The sequence below is a fragment of the Sturnira hondurensis genome, unplaced genomic scaffold (assembly GCF_014824575.4).
Source record: "Sturnira hondurensis isolate 20B ecotype Veracruz unplaced genomic scaffold, ASM1482457v3 Scaffold0016135, whole genome shotgun sequence".
NCBI lineage: Eukaryota > Metazoa > Chordata > Mammalia > Chiroptera > Phyllostomidae > Sturnira > Sturnira hondurensis.
In genome coordinates, this window is record NW_028088766.1 from 189930 (window position 1) to 207385 (window position 17456).

Sequence of the window (17456 nt, forward strand, 5' to 3'; positions counted from 1 at the left end):
GGCGGGCAATGAAAGACCACTACGGAATTAATTAAAGCAACTCTGAAAGAGTCATGTAATAATTGGAATTATGAGAAACCCAACACTACAATATGTCTCTGATAGGTTGTTAAAAGTTTTGTATTTCGGTTTGCTTGTTTGTTTAGCATATTACTTAAAAATAATGGAAACAATGTTGAAGGATATACTGATGCAATGACTTGGGTGAAATAAATTTGGAATAAAATTTATTATAAACTCAACTCTGTAGAAATCAGAGGAAAAGCTAAGCCGCAGGGTTAATTATTAGTAGTATCATCTAATTCAAGCAGGATTCAGTTTCCTCAGCAACAGCAGCAAATACAAAACGACTTCTTGTCTCTGAACACACATCGTGGCTCTCGTTCAAGAACCTTAGCACCTGTGCTCAGATATGGTCTGAATCTGAACTTTTAAGTGAATATTATTAAAAGTCTTCAAATTATCGAGGTGATAATAATGCTGTGGGAAATTGTTTGTCAACCGTCCTGAAAGATACTAGTGACCACTCCAAAATTGTTTCTGCATTGATATGTTGCTGTGGAAACAAAAGAGTGCCCTGAAATGTACAGGTAGCATCTTGACTTAGTGAGCTAAAGTTTCTCCAGTGCCAAGGTTAGTTACATGTCTCAGGGATGACTGTCAGGTTACCACAGATACAGACTGTTTAACACATGTGACATTGCTGATAGCAGGACCACATTAGTATGTTATACATAGGTTACGTGTAAAGTTACAGCAACATTTTCATCATTATTATAAGTATTATTATAATTATAACATCAAAAGTATCCTATGTCAGGACTACAGAATTTAACTCCAGAGCATATTCTATTACATTTTATATGTTTATAAGTTTATGCTAAAACAGTGAAACTTATTCTATGCAAATATAGAACTATATTTAAATACATCATGCAGTACCTGAAAAGAAATGGTAACCTATTCATGTATTGGTTCATATATATTTGTACTATGTTATGTAAGAAATTTCATTTTAATCTATGAAATAACACTTAATATTTGACTGGTATGCTAATGCATGTTATAGTTCAACATTTACTGTTTTTAATTTTCCTTCTGATATTCTAATTTCATAAATAGGGAAAATAAAGAAATAATAATAATGAAATTATCTCCTCAAATTTCCAAGCATAAGAAACATGGAAAGCTATCCTTGTCCCCAAATGCCATAAAATGGTTTTATAATAGCATTTGAAACTTAGAATTAAATTAAGAATACAGTAGGTGGGTCAAGCTGTTGTTGATATTACATAATCTAAATTCATAAAGTTATCTGTAATCTCTCAAAAGTATAATTTATCAGTGGTATAAAAATTAATTCGGTGACTGATTCAAGGTAGTCAAGTTATAACTGTTTCAGTTTCTAAAACTGTGTCTCCTAAAATACAAGTAACATCCAGTAAATCTTTCAAGGTACTTAAAACTTCTACCTGCTTCCATCTTAACTACTCCAAAGACACCAAAATATTGTGGAAATTCACTTCAGAGAATGAGCAAGAATTCCATCATGTTTAAATTACTGTGTTATTGCTGATCTTTTTATTCATACTAAAAATAAATAAAATACCTTATGGAATTTAAGATGAATTATGTCTTTGCTGAGGGAATATGAATTTTAATTAAAGAAGTATATATGATAAATCATGAGATTGGGAACTCAAATTCTTTATTAATTAATTGTATGTACACTTGCAAAAGCTCCATTTTTTGTCTTACCCATAGTCACACTTCTGCCTTTCTAAAACTAATGAGGTTTACCTACTTATCTATGTACATACACACACACACATACATGAAGAAAAAGAGTCTCTTATCAACCAAAGAATAGATTCAGACATCACTTCTAAAAACACTGGGATCAACTTTCAACCCCCATTGGTTTATGTTCACCTTATCCTTGTAAAGAATGCAATGTAAGCAACTGCTAAAAACAAAAGGTCACACAAGTACAATCTGCTATTTCTTATACTCTTTCCCGGGACATAGGGTTTATCTTGTGTTCACTCTTTAATGTAACACACAATTCCAAGTGAGCTACAGTTTTGGGAAAAATTACATAAGCAGAAATACCTTTGGGAAGAGTGCAAAGGTATTTGGAAAAGGGCAAGAAACTAAAGAGGGGAGAGCCAAAGAAAAGAAAACATAAGCAGGTGACAATAAAAATTATATATATATATGTGTATGTAGTATGTATATATATTTATATTTATTTGGTATATACATACATACCAAAAAAAATGTCTTAGGGATTATTAAGAATACTATTCAAAATATAGGAGAGAGGAAACTTGGTTAAAAATAGGCAGAAATCTTTTAACTTTTTTGAATAGTCAAAAATATTAAGTAGAAAAAGACAATGATGATCAATAATAAGATATTGAAAATGAATTGAAATCCAAAAAATAAATAAATAAAGCAGATCTGGAGACATCCCCTAAAGGTCTTGAGAGCAGAGGGCAAAAAAAAAAAAAAAAAGATTATTGCATCCATAAAACTTGGGAGAACAAATGAAAGAGTGATCTTCAAATGTTATAAAAATGGTACAGGCAGAGGGAGTATTTTGACATCGAAGCACTGGAGGACTGCTTACAATGACTGAAACACAGCAATCTTCTCAAAACTGCATGTCTGAAATGCTGTAGTGGATATACAGCCAGCCAGAAAAGAAATCAGTAAGAATGAGAAGCAGAGTAAATCCTAGCATTTAAAAAAACTTTTTAAGAAGAAAAAAATTCTACTGAAAAATGAAGAAATCAAGAGGGTCCAGATGAAGTAAATTTAAGCAATATACTATTAGGTATATTAAGTATATTAGGAGTAAACTGAAGAAATTATTTTGGGTATGCTAGTGAAGATATGTATTAAAATAAGAGCCTGAGAGGATAAAGCAAAAAGCAAAAAAGCCCAGAGAGCTATCAAGTTTTTAAAAAAATGTTCTAAATTAAAAATTCTCATGAATGTTAAAGACTCATAAATAAAGTATTACATTTTAAATTATGTTTTCTTCTCAGTCTATGAAAGGTTAATTTGGGCCAATTATTTGCAGAAGTTTAAACCATGTATCTTTGGAAGAGATTCTAAACTCTCCTGTATTTTAACTCAGGATAATACTGCTGATCATTTTACACTAAAGTTTCACAAAACTTATTTTTATTATTTAGCCACCTAACTCCCCCTAAAATAATTCAAGTCAATACAATAACTGTAAAAGCTTTCATGTTCCTCAGATAAAAAGACTAAGCATACATATCTTAATCCACACTATAAATCCTTCACAAGAAAAAATCGAATACTATTAGCAACGTTTCTCTTTGTGGGATGACACCCACCTAACTGAGCCACACTGGTTGAGTCTAAAACTATACATTTATTTTTATCTTAGAAATTACACATTTTTGGAATTGCCAGAGGGGTTTAGTGAATGATCTGTGACTACAGAAGAATTCAGTTGGTAACAACACTCTAGTCAGACTGATGTTTATTCAGCTAGTTACTCGTATACTCTATAGATAACCAACCATTCCAATATTTCCTAATCCTGAAGTACACTGTCAAATGTTTGCCTTTTTACTACCTGATTAACTTTCCTATTTTAACTAACAGGCATCAGTCTACTCTTCTTCTTCTTCTTCTTCAATTAACTACTTTTTCAGGAATGCTAGTATGTGTGCCTACTTTTATACTGTCAAATTTGTAACTTGCAGTTTATATATCTTTCTTATCCACTTACTGCAGTGGAGTGGAAAACTTAGATCTCAGTAACAATTGTGTGCTTTGAATTAATATTAAAAGTGAAACATGCTCCCAGTAACAAAATCTGGACTTTCATTCTAGTGACATGCACACACACTTTGAAGCGATGCCATTTTCACTCGAGTGTTAAAGGTAATACCACTTTTTTAAACACTGTAATGGTTGCAAAGCCTAAAATCTGTAGATAATTGCAGAATATAATAGCATTATCATCACAGATACATTCTTCAGACTATGGACATTGAACTATTGAACAGACTACTGAACATTCTTCAGACTATGGACTTTAACTGATTCAGAAGAAATTGCATCTACTAAAATCACTTTCTGACTTTTTAATGGCTGTAGACTTTAGACGTCTACAAATCTAACTTCCAACTTCTAAAAAATTTTTTTCCTCTTATAGTCAGAAAGGAATCAACTCTTTATGATATTTCATATACTGCTAATACCAATTTATGTTAAGCCTATTAGATTACTATTTTCATGTATATACATATTAAATGTCATTATGTGTTTATATTAAATAATTATGCTTATATGTAAATACTACCATGAAAAATTAGTAAAAGGACTAAAAGGACATGGAATTTTGTTTGTTTTTGTTAATGTTTAAATAGGCAAGGGAATCATCATAGTCATCTATTAATTATTCATGTCAGAATAAATATGTATCATATGAAAAGTTCACCTAAATAAGAAACCAATTAATAAAGATTAAACAAACAATTTTCATAGAGTCTAAAGAAAATCTTTATAGAACCCGTTTTGATTACTAGTCATTTCCACAAGCACATCTACACTGACCAACTGTTTTATGGCAGTACCTTTGTCAGGGCTGCAATTCTCTGCGCCAGTTCAGCCTCTACTTCGGGTAAGGTCTCAGCTTTTCTCATAGTCTGCTGCAACTTTTGCTCAGCGAGCTCAAGACGCTCTTGTAACTGCCTGTTCTTCTCTTCCATCTGAAATAGGGATGGAAAAGGAGACACTTAAAGAGTCACAGTTAGGATAGCAAATACCAGTCACTAAGAGATTGGGACTTCAGCCATTATCCTAGACTTAAAATCAGCGACCACATCTACCATGCAAAAAGATGATTGTCCTTGTCTTTTTATATATCATTTATCCATATGCCTTAATACAATTCAGCACATTAAAAACAGAAGAGATCTTACCAATGGCAGCAAAAAGAAAGTTAGTTAATACTGAATATATACTTGGACAAATGGAATACCACTTAGTACTAACACTTCAGATGTACCACGAGAGCAAAATATTGAAAATCACAGTGTTAGCTGGAGGGGGAGAGATAATGAATCATGATGGTTAAGAGGTAAGGCTCTGGAGATGGAGTTTTCAAACTTTTTCTGTGAAGGGCCAAATAATAAATATTTTAGGCTTTGTATATCATGCAGTTTCTGTTCTAACAATTTGATTCTACTGTTATAGCACAAAAGCAGTAGACAATGATTAAATAAATGGGCATGACTATGTTTCAATAAAACTTAATTTGTTAAACAGAGCCATAGTTTTGACACACGGGCCACAGCTTGCCTACTCCTGCTCTGGAGTGGAATAGATTTAGGCTTCTACTGTAGACTCTGGCAAGTGCCAATTTTGTGGCCTTGGGAAAGTGTTCATGCCCCTGAACCTTACTGTCCTTAGGACACTGAAGGTGCTTACTTCACAGGTGGTGGGTAGATTGAAATGAGGTAATATCTGTAAACTGTTTAACACCATTTCTGGTTCTTGTCTAGATCCAAAGTAAATATTAGTCATTAGTTTCATTATTATTAAGACAAATTTCTAAATTACATACTGAAAAGCATATCTGTTTAGTTCACCTCACTCTAAATTTTAGAGAATGATTGACTGTCAAGAAATAACATATTTTATTCACTCCAGGTTTTGTGAGAATGGAGAGAACACACACATGGACCAGAACAAAACCAACACAGAGATACTGAACCTGCCGTAGGATGGCCTCTTTATTTGCTAACTCATTTTCTAGTTTATCATTCATGTCGTGTATGGAGGTAGATTCTCTCTGAGCACTGAGGTAACGCTTCTCAAGAGTTGTGATTCTTTCTTCCATATCTTCTTTTTGTGCCATGGCCTACAGTTAAAATCATAAAAATTTTCAATTCAGATTCTCAAATAGCTTGATGTATTATTTTTATATTTAAATAAAATAGTAATATACAAAAAACATTGCTTTCTTGAAGTATATATCAATTTATTTACTTTCATGGAAGAAATGTCAGACTTTATGTGAGTTTCCCCAATTCATCTGTCAGAACTATCTTTACATCTCGGATTAACCGAAAACTATCTTTCTCTGAGAATGCGACAGAGTATATTTGAAACCACCTACCTTAGAATTTGCATTCTTAGAAAAGATGGGGCAGATACACTAGTTCATTACACAATAGAGGTAAGTACAATTTTGGGTAGTTATGTATCATAAAATTGGTGAAATGGTAGCTAAATTGCAAAGCAAACTTCAAACAAGGATTCTCATCTTCATAAATAAGAAGAGTAACTCAATGGTTAAAAAAGGAGGCAAAAAAGGTAAAATTGAATCTTATGCATAAATGAATTGATCTTTTGACTTTGGAACTTAATCATTTCTCTTGTTATCCATATTCCAAATAGAAAAAAATTAAACTACTAAATGAACACAAAACTCTATCAAAAAATTTGTTGGTGAAAATGCAGTAATACCATTGCATTAATAATATTTCTAATTCATAAATAATTTGGAGATGATTTTATCTTCCTAAAAGGTTACATGGGAATTTATTAGTAGGTATATAACCTACCTTTTAAGGTGATGTTGGCAAAAGGCAGCTGCAGAAGTGAGCCTCAGTGGGCTTGGTGTGGTTTCCTGACAATGTGAGGAGCTGCTTTGCATAAACAGCCTGAAATCAAGGGATGTTGGTGGTTTCCATACATCACTATCCAGATCTTTCAATCACTCATTCCTAATCTCTCTGTTATCTCCTCCAGAATCCAGGGCCAACCCTGTCACACCCACCAGGAGACCAATTTTCTTCTAATATTCCAAAAGAAACAGGAGATCTGAAACAGAGAGTCCTTCGACTTCCTGATCTCCCTCATCACCACGTGGACATTAGTTTATAACAGGTATCCCCTTTTCTCAAAGTTTAATAATTATCTGTGATCTCAGTTTTATGCTTTTTCTTCTTTAGGGAACTTGATTATTCTTTTCTCCTGGATTTCCCAGGAGACAATAGAGGTAAATCCCCCCCAAATGAAAACAGGCTTACAAAGAGGCTGGTATGGAGCAGAGAGGAAAGGCAGAGGAAAAGGGATTATTTTGAGAAAATAAAAATAAGAATGATAAATGATCTGTTTGACCATTGGCCATAATTTAAAATTACGAAATTATGCCAAGCTATCAGAGTTGGTGAGATTTTCCACAGGGTTCAAAATTAATAAGCAAGTTAATATATCATGTAATTAATAAAATGCTGGAAAAACAGAGAGCTGTATAACAAAATGAAACACTATCATAAGAAACTCCTACTTGAATCAGTTTTGGAAATTATTTGCATAATCATACTAATGGTAACAATTAATGTGATTTTGAGATAATTATAGTGTAAGGATGAGAAGAGATAGTAAGGAAGAGAATACGAGAGCAAAAATTCCCATATAATATGATCCAAATACATAGATTAAGCTTAAGTAATAGAGAAAATACAAGAAGAAATGGTTAAAAAGATTGAAATTAAGACTCTCAGGAAAAGAGATAGAGGTAGGTGGGGGTATTTATGTGTGTGCATAAATGTGTGTGTATGCACATGTGTGTGTTTTAGTTTTATACCTTCTAAATATTATTTGACTTAAATCATTAATATATCATAATAAAATTGAATAAAAGTAATATATCTACCTTGCAACTTAACATGTTGTCCTTAGTCACCCTGCCTATCCACAAGTCAGCTCTTCTTGGACCACTTGGCTGTGGAATGACAGCACTCTCCACAGAAATTCAGGGTCATTCTTGAAAATTTCATCATGCTAACTCTCACTTAATAACCCAACCTGTCATCTTCCGCTCGGTCTTTTTTTCTGATTACTGATTCTCTATCTTACCAACAGACCATTCTAAATGCCAATCTGATCATATTGAATCTTGGCTTCATGTGCTCCCCTGCATTTTTAATATAAAATCTGAGCTACAAAGCCTAGAAAAGAAGTAGCTTTTTAACCTGATACTTCTTTACCTCTATGTACTGGAATGAATCGTGTCCCCTCCTCTCAAGTTCTACCTGGGATATATAAGTTCGGCCTTATTTGCAAATAAGTTGCTGCAGAAGTAATCAAGTTAAGATGATGTCATACAGGATTACTGTGGGCCTTAAATCCAAGGACTAGTATTCTCATAAGGAGAGGGAGACCTGGGGACACAGATATACACAGGAAGGGCAAAGTAAGGAGGGAGACAGGGACTGTAGTTATACTGTCACGAGCTAAGAACACAAGAAGCTACAAGTGGCAAACAAAGGTTCTTTACTAGAGTCTTCAGAGGAAATACTGTCCTACTGGCATCCTGATTTTGAACTCATAGCCTCAAAATGACAAGAGAATAAATTACTGTTGTTTTAAGCCACCTAGTTTATGGTAATTGTTAGTTACAACGGCCCCAGCAAACTAATACACTCTGTGACTTCCTTCCCATCCAGAATGCATTTTTGCTGCCTTCTTTGTCTAGCTTAATCTTGCTGACCTTCAAAGCCCAATTAAAGACTGCTTGCTTAATTACTTTATTATTAAGTTCAAATGTATAAAATCTAATCAATTAATCAATTTGCCAGTAAAATATTCATATTAATATATTTTTGACATTAGGTACATAGCACTAGATTTTAGCCACCCCCCAAAATAATTTCTATTCAAAAAGCTTTAATTATAGAGTTTGACTTTTTCTATTTAATATTAATTTTTAATATAATAATGGTAGGGTATTTATCTTAGAGGATCTCTTCAGAATGCATATAATTGTTAATATTGCATTTTTAATATCTTTTTCATACAGAACCCTGAATAATTTGTCAATTAAAATAATTGTTAAAAATGTCTTGCTTTTTAGAGAGAGAGCAATGAGAGAGACAGAAACAGGGATGTGTTCTTCCACTTGTTTATGCATTCATTGGTTGATTTCTGACTGTGCTCTGACTGGGGATCAGACCCACCACCTTGGCATGTCAGGATGATGTTCTGAGCTGCCAAGCTACCCAGCCAGGACATATTTTGTCAGTTTCTTAGCTCGAAGAGAAAAGCCTGAATCTAGCCTGAATATATAAGATGCTTAATAAATTACAATAACAATAAATTCAGTTAAAGGCATATGTAGGCTTCTTCAGAACATGAATCCTGAAGTAGTACATACTCTCTCCAAACCTAGTTTTTCATACATATTATCTGTTGTCATGTAAATACTACAATGTTAACACCCCCCTTTTCTTTGTATGAGATATTGTTACCACGTAACATTGTTGAGGTATGTTTGTTATAGTGTTTAAGTGCTTCTCATTATATTTTATGCAGAAAACTCTCTCAATAAATCACATCTACTTTTAATTATTAATTAATATTATGCCTACAATTAGTTGATATGACTCTATGCCATACATTAAACACAGAAGTCATTGTAGGTGACTTTGGTACTGCATTTTCAATTCAGTGATTCATGCGGGAGATTCAATTTTTAACTACAGGCTGTGTTGACAAAAATAAATTTTGAATTTACAAGTTGAAGAAATATCTTTTCCCTATGTGTCACTTGGAATTTCTAAAAAAGGATGCTATTTTAGTCCCTGAAAATTGCTGTCTAAAAAGGGGAAAACAGAAGAATGATTCAATTATCTCTTGACCTGACATTTATGTATAAACTGAATTTTATTATATGAAATAAATATAACTATAAAGCTGGCACAGTGAAGATATAACTCTATGTTTCAATAATAGAAAAGACAAGTTCATTTAACTAATTAACAATCTTTTGAGGAGCTTTTAATAGGAAGTTGGAAAGACAAATTGGTTTTATTCATAAAATAAAATTAATTTAAATAATTCATAGGATATTCTAATTGTGTGCATATCTACATATTTACTGAAATATTTTTTCCAATACCTGATTAGTAGCCTTCCTGATAAAAAGTGAAGAGCTAAACTTCTGTTAAGGAAATTTCTATGTTTGCTATTTTTTCTGTTCTTTTGTTTTTGTTTTTGTTTTCCTTTTTACTTTTGAAAACTAAGGCTTTAACAAATAACTTTCCGCCCTGGCTGGTGTAGCTCAGTGGATTGAGCTTGGGCCTGTGAACCACACGATCGTGGTTCGATTCCCAGTCAGGGCACATGCCTAGGTTGCAGGCCAGTTCCCAGCAGGGGACCCATGAGACACAACCACACATTGGTATTTCTCTCCTTCCCTCCTTCCCTCCTTCCCTTCCTCTCTAAAAGATAAATAAATTTTTTAAAAAACCAAATAAGTTTCCTACATTTTTGCATGTTAGTAGCTTTCTAGATTTGTCCTTTTTAAAAAAAAAATTTATTTAATTTTAGAGAGAGGGGACGGGAGGGAGAAAGAGAGGGAGAGAAACCTCATTGTGAGGCTGTCTCTTGCACACCCCAAGTTGAGGACCTGGCCCACAACCCAGGCACATGCCCTGACTGGGAATCAAGTCAGTGACCCTTTGGTCCACAGGCTAGTGCTCAGTCCACCGAGCCGCACCAGCCGGGACTCTGAATTTGTTCTGATATTTTCTGTTCAAATATTGCAAGAAAAACAGGTTTTAGCTGAACCCTCCGACTGCACTTTTGGATTAAATACCTGAAGATATCCAGCAATAGCAGCTCTTAAAAATGCCTTCCCAACACTGAAGATGGAGCTTGTCTACATTTTCTAACAGGTGTACTGTGTCTAGACTTAATCCAGCCTCCTTACTCTAGAAGATCACAATCACTTTATGGAGCAACTAAAACAAAACTTCATATAAAAATAAATTTTGGACAGATTTATTTCTTGACAAAGAATAATTTCAAAACTATAATTTAAAACCCTTAATGAAACATACTTATATAATTTATTTTAGGTATAAATTATATTCATTCTTTTAGAATAATTAAATTATATTTATGTTATACGTAAGAGTGTTCTCACATATAAAGTGTAATACATATCAAATTTTAGTTATAGGGTTAGTTTTCTAGTCTATCATTTTTCTTAATTAATTCAGTAAATATTTATTGCTTATTCAATATATAAATCATGTTAATTTTTTTCTACTAAAACACTTGCAATCTAGTAGATTTTGTGTGACCATAGCCCAAGAACACGTTATTATTCAGGAAAACAAAAGCTAAGTTTAGGGCTTTGAATGTGAGTAAATGATGCCTTTTTTTAAGTATGTGATTTTTATATCTTCTTGCTTACTGGGAAAAGTAAGCAAAAAATTGATTGTATTACAGCTACATTTTTTAATGACAGTTTCTATCACTGAAGTAATAACTGTATCTCTCTGATTTGGGAAGCTGCTCAATGTGGAAAAAGCACAGGCTTCCAAGTTAGGCCTGTCCTGTATCTTTCTAGCACTGGGGCCTGAGGGCATGGGAAGGGCTGTGAATAGGCCTTGGACAGGCCACTTTACTTCACTGAACCTTAGATTCCTCTCCTGAGAAAAATGGGGATAATGACAAGAATCTTCTCTATCAAACAGTTGTAAGGAGTTAGAGAAATTAGATATAGTACACCTAGAATATTTTTCATGGTTGGTATTCAAGAAATTCTTAGCAGCAAACCAGGAGCTTATGGTTTTTGTCTTGAAACTTTTCGGAAATATTTTATTTGACTTTCACTGTGTCCTTAACACACACACACACACACACACACACACACACACACAGGTGGTACAACCAGAAAGGCAGGCAGAGTATAGGCTGTCTGCCCTGGTTGAATGAACTTGATCACTTTCCACTGTTCCACACTGGGCATTTCATTCATTTATAAATGAACAAAGTGCCCAGTGGCTCTGCCTGCCTGGCTCTGAAAGCATTGGTGTTTGCAATCTCCTTTCAAAGGTGAGTGATGAGAGAGATTCTTTTCTCATGAAACTCTTCTAAAGTACAAATACATTGAAATTAGAGTACTGATGAGAATAGTTATTATATTTTAAAAGAATTCGTGTGAAGGCTGAACACCCTCTGCCAGTACAAGGGATTCCCAATAAAAGAACACCTGGTATCAGATCATTGAATTTTTTTGTCACCTACATGCAAAGACCATTAGAATCAAATGATTATTTTTACATCAGCAGTAAGAATGGGGGAGATGGGGATACTGGGCTCTACCCATGACCCTAGATTAAATAAGCATGAGTAAAATAGACAAGTGTTAAATGAAAGGAAAACAGCTAAATCTCTAGGACTAAGAGAATAAAGAAACACAGAATAAGCAAGAAGTCAAGAAATGGCTTTGCTGGTTTACTAGCCAGAAATCTTGGTATTCCTTAACAGTGATATAGAAGAGAGGTTAAATGGATTTACTTTATAAATTCCAAGTTTCACCTGTGAGAAAGAATAGAGATAAGGGACATATCTAAAACCTGGTAATTCACATAAAAGTGTACAGAGCACACCCTTTGTCAGTGCGGTGGCAGAGCAATCTTCCCCTTCATGAGTCATGCGTCTTTTTTTGACAGAGCAGATATTGTTTTAGGATATATTCTAATCCTATCCATGCCTTTTGATGTTTATATCAAATATCTATAAATATTCACTTTCTCAACAAAGATTTTGTTTTTAGTATCTCTCATATGCTCAATAGTTATGTAAGTGATTCAAATGGATCAGCAAACAAAACAAGACAAAAAAAATCCAGCCTTTATGCCTTTTTATGTACAGTTGGAGAGGGAGGCGTATGATAAACAAGTAAGTCAGTAAAATAGCTATTGTTTCAGGTGCAATAAGTTGTGTGAGATTAAAAAATGAGATAAGAGGAATAATGTATGTGTGTGTGTGTGTGTGAATAGGATGGTCAGGGAACACTCCAATGAGAAAACATTTGAGCAAAAGGAAGAAGGAAAAGAAAACATAACAGAATACGTCTGCCTTGTTTAGGAGGTTGCCGTAGCTGAACAGAGTGGGATAAAATGAAAGACAAGGAAGTGAGTTCCAGAATGCCAGTAGGATGGTAGTGGAGGTAGCACGTTGCTTGTTGGCTCCTGCAAGGACTTCAGTTTGTTTTGTTTTTTTTAGATTTTATTTATTTATCTTTAGAGGGGAAGGGAAGGAGAGAAGGAAAGAAATATCAATGTGTGGTTGCCTCTTGTGTGTCCCCTGCTGGGAACTGGCCTGCAACCCAGGCATGTACCCTGACTGGGAAAGGACTTCAGTTTTAATGGGAGCAGGATAGGTAGTCATTGCAGTTTTAAGGCGAAAAATGACTTTAGCTGACAAATTTTAACAAATTACTCTAATGTAATGTGTTGATTAGAAACTGTTATATTAATTCTTTGAAAGACCATGGTTCTGTGGAATAAGGAAGAGCCATGGAAGATGTGAGAAGAGTTCACATTGTAGAGATATCGTGAGGTTGCAAGTAAATTGGATTTACAACTGAACCGAATACAGTGCATGGGTAAGAAGGTACCAAGGACAGCTCCAAGGGTTTTTTTGAGCAATAATAATGGGCTGCCATCAGCTGAGATGTGTAAAACTTCAAGTAAGTCTGGCTTCCTGAGGTAATATCAGGAAAACAATCTTGAGGAATCTGATTTTGAGATACCCACTGGAGATTTAGATACAGGCATCTGAACATCAGGAGAGAAAGATAGGCTGGAGATTTCAATGGGTGACATGAGACTGCATGAAATTAGGGAGCAAAGGCAGGTTGAGAAAGAAAGGCACTCCAAGTCTGGGGAGGAAGCTGGTCCAGCAAAGATGACTGAAATGGGAGTAGTATGTAAACTGGAAGAAAATCAGGAGCCTGTAGTGTGCTAATAACTAAGTGAAAAAGTGTCCCAGGGAGTGATAGCTAGTCAAGTGCCTGAAAGAACTGAGAAGTGACCCCTACATTCAACAACATGAGTTCAGTGGCAACTTGGATAAGAACCGTTTTGATGGGACGATGAATAAAAATATGATAAAGCAGGCTCAAGAGAAAATAAAGCATGCTCAATAAGAAAAGAAATGGGTACATAGAGTAGGGTCAACACCAATAACAACTAGCTAATTATATACAAAGGACATAAAGAGATAAATATATACAATTTAAAGAAATGTATAAAATAGAGACTTCACAAAATAAAATTTTCATAAATACATTTTTCTTTTTAATTGAATAAACTGAAAAAATCTAAACTTTTTATCTTAGCTGGTAAGATGATTTAACAATGTCACTAATAAGTGATCTCATTGTACCTTTTGTAGTAACTTCCCAGTGCTCTCTTTTTAAAATATGTAACATGATGTTAAGTCTAGTGAGAATAGAATATATAGAAAGAGTAAGGTTCTCACATACAAACATATACATCCACACTCATAGACACAAACTCAAAATGAAAAGGAAAAATTTTAAATAATGTCTTTGAGTAGTCCCATATCTAAGAGCATAGCAATTCATTATATATAAATCTCGTGTTGTTTAAAATGAACAGCTCAATGTTTTTTAAATCTGTACAAACTGTAGATACTTTTTATTATATCTGACACTTGATATCAAAAGTTCTTTCCATATATATTTTAACATAAACAATTTTTGCCTTAGTGAACAAGTTTCATGATTAATGTAACGAAACCCACATGATGGTCTTTTGAGAAGTAAAGAGTGTTGTCACTAGGGGTGATTATGGAAAAAGCACCTCAGAGAGAGCATTTGGGAAGTAAAGACTGAAAGTGTTATGAATCACTTACCTCCCTAATGTCCCTTTGATATTTAGTGTTCATTTCTTCTGTTTTAATGAGATCCTTCCTTGCTGTCTCTGCTTCTTGTTCTACCTCTCCCACTCGGGAAGAAAGGGCCGCTAAACGCTCTTTCATTTGGGCCATTTCGTAGTTTTGCTTTTCAAGCAATTCTTGTAGTTCGACTATTTGACTGGTTTCATCAGTTGAGTCTATAGAACCATTGGATAAACGCTGAAGGAAAATAAAGAGAAACGAGACTCAGGATTTTCTTTATCTTTAAAGTTCACAGACTTAAAGAAATGAGACTGATACAGCTTTCACACTGTAGAATTCTTCACAGAGAAAGAACTCTAAGAGAGTTAATTTGAGTTAAACAAAACTTCCGAGAAAAGCTCTTAATTGACATTAGAATAGAAAGGCAAATCTGTAACTTTCAAAAAGGTTAACAGATGCATTTGAACTGAGAGGTATATATTTATTATACACAGCTTCACATGAAACACCAGTACATCCTAAACATGTATTAAATGGTAGCTATTATGTTATCAATTATATATAACATTTATTATAAATAATACTACATTTCTGTAGCAAAGTATTTTAAAATTAAATAATAGTAAAGACACAGAAACTGTGTAATATTTTCTATTTTTATTCAAGACTCTGTGTGCATCTGCAAGTTTTATTTTCAATGACATTCAGATAAAGAACTGATGAACCATTTTTTTTTGGTTCCCACTGTGGATGTGAGCCGGCTAGAACAAAGTCATGGAATAGAAAAGTTTTGATCCCTATATTGCTAGCAACATAAAAGTCATGAGTGCACATGACCCATGGAAAGGAGGCTGAAATTACTGAGTACTTTGAGACTGACTTTCCTCCTCTCTGAAAGGGCTGCCTGGAAGCCAGGGTGACCCAGGTCTTCAAAGGCGTGGCCTACAGCCCAGCTGCACTGAAAGAGTTTCGTGGTAAACATGGCGCAACAACCCAAGAGAAATAAGTGCCGAAAGAAAAAGAGAACAACCATGATGAAGTAACAGGATGAGAAAAAGAAGAATCAATTTCATTATAATGTTTGTCTAGAAAATATAAATTTGTTTCAACACAAAAGACATATTAAAACAATTTGAACATACATAAGTTACGTGTTATTTCAGTTTGAAATCACTGTCTAAATACAGAAAACTGCACCTACCTGAACCAAGCCATGGAGGAATACACAGAATGCGCATGCACATTCCTTGACATCTAACATTGACCTCAGTTTATTGTGTGCTTTGACACAAATAGGCCAGGTCTGTTTTACAGCTTTCTGATTTCAGATACCCCTCCTTCCACCACCTCAACTAACTCACAGCTATAACCTTTGTGACATGGATCCCATAGCAAACTTCAGGTCTTTTTCAAGGTAAAGAATTATATTTATCCTAATATTTATGCTGTTTTTTGACTATGCAACATATTGAACAGTGCTACTATTTTTATTAGTTTTACATCTTTTATTTTAAATGACAACATTTTAATGTATGTCTCATGAAATATGTGATGCTTGGGATATATTTACACTAAGAAATTATTAGTTATTTGATGACATGAAATTCAAATTAACTGGACATTCTTTATTTTTATTTCCCCTCCATAGGAAAATAAATAAATATTTGCTAAAACAGCCATAACTTTTTACATTACAATTTTCCAGGTTGTTGTTTTTCCTTTAGGCCTAGGTTCTTTTTCTTTTTTTATTAAATCATTTTTTATTGTTATTCTATTAGACTTGTCCCAAGTTTTCCCCCTTTGCTCTCCTCTAGCCATCCCACTCCCTGCTCACAAAGTCCCCACACCATTGTCCATGTCCATGAATCATTCATACGTGTTCTTTGTCTAGTCCCTTTCTTTTCTTTCCACCATTATCCCTTCCCTCTTCCCCTCTGGTCACTGTCAGTCTGTTTCCTTTTTGCATTCCTGTGGTTCTATTTTATTCATCAGTTTATTTTGTCCATTATATTCTTCTTATAGCTGACATCATATGGTATTTATCTTTCACCAACTGGCTTATCTCACTTAGTGGAACAGTCTCCAGTTCCATCCACGCTGGTGCAAAAGGTAGGAGCTCCTTCCTTTTTTCTGCTGCATAGTATTCCATTGTGTAAATGGACCACAATTTTTTGATCCACTTATTTACTCATGGGCACTTAGGTTGCTTCCAGCACTTGGATATTGTAAATAGCACTGTTATGAACATCAGGGTGCATAGGTTCACTTGGATTGGTAATTCAGGATTCTTAGGGTATAATCCCAGCAGTAGAACCACTTAGTCAAAAGGCAGTTCCATTTTTAGTTTTTTAAGGAAATTCCATACTGTTTTCCAAAATGGCTGCACCAAATTTTATATCTCTTTTTTATGTCATTGATAAAGTTTTTAGTGTGCTGCAAACCCCTTTTCCTCCATAAACCCTGCATTTTTTATTGTGAAATTTTATATAGCTTATGATTTTTAATGATGAGTAAAGGGTACGCAGGATGTCTATATATTATTTCTTTCAACTACATGCAAATGTACATTACCTCAAAATAAAAAGGTTAAGTTAGAGCCACTGATGATAGGAAGGAAGGGGTGGAGAGCAGAAAGCATCATGAGAGCACTGAGAAAGATGGGCAGGAAAAGACTGAGTCAGACTTAGGAGAGTATCTAAAGATGCCAGTCAGACCTGAGGACCTAATACTTTGCA

At 34.2% G+C, this 17456-nt stretch overlaps 1 protein-coding gene across 16 annotated transcripts in view; it reads right to left on the reverse strand.

The window, feature by feature from the left end:
• The window catches only part of PPFIA2 (PPFI scaffold protein A2), a 472168-nt gene that overhangs the window by 102502 nt on the left and 352210 nt on the right, over nucleotides 1-17456 (reverse strand). For all 16 annotated transcript variants that reach the window (XM_037065742.1, XM_037065741.1, XM_037065754.1 and 13 more), the window contains 3 exons: nucleotides 14737-14958; nucleotides 5765-5911; nucleotides 4623-4757 (listed from right to left, as the gene is read on the reverse strand). In XM_037065742.1, the coding sequence (XP_036921637.1) occupies nucleotides 4623-4757; nucleotides 5765-5911; nucleotides 14737-14958 (504 nt within the window). The remainder of the gene's footprint in view (nucleotides 1-4622; nucleotides 4758-5764; nucleotides 5912-14736; nucleotides 14959-17456) is intronic.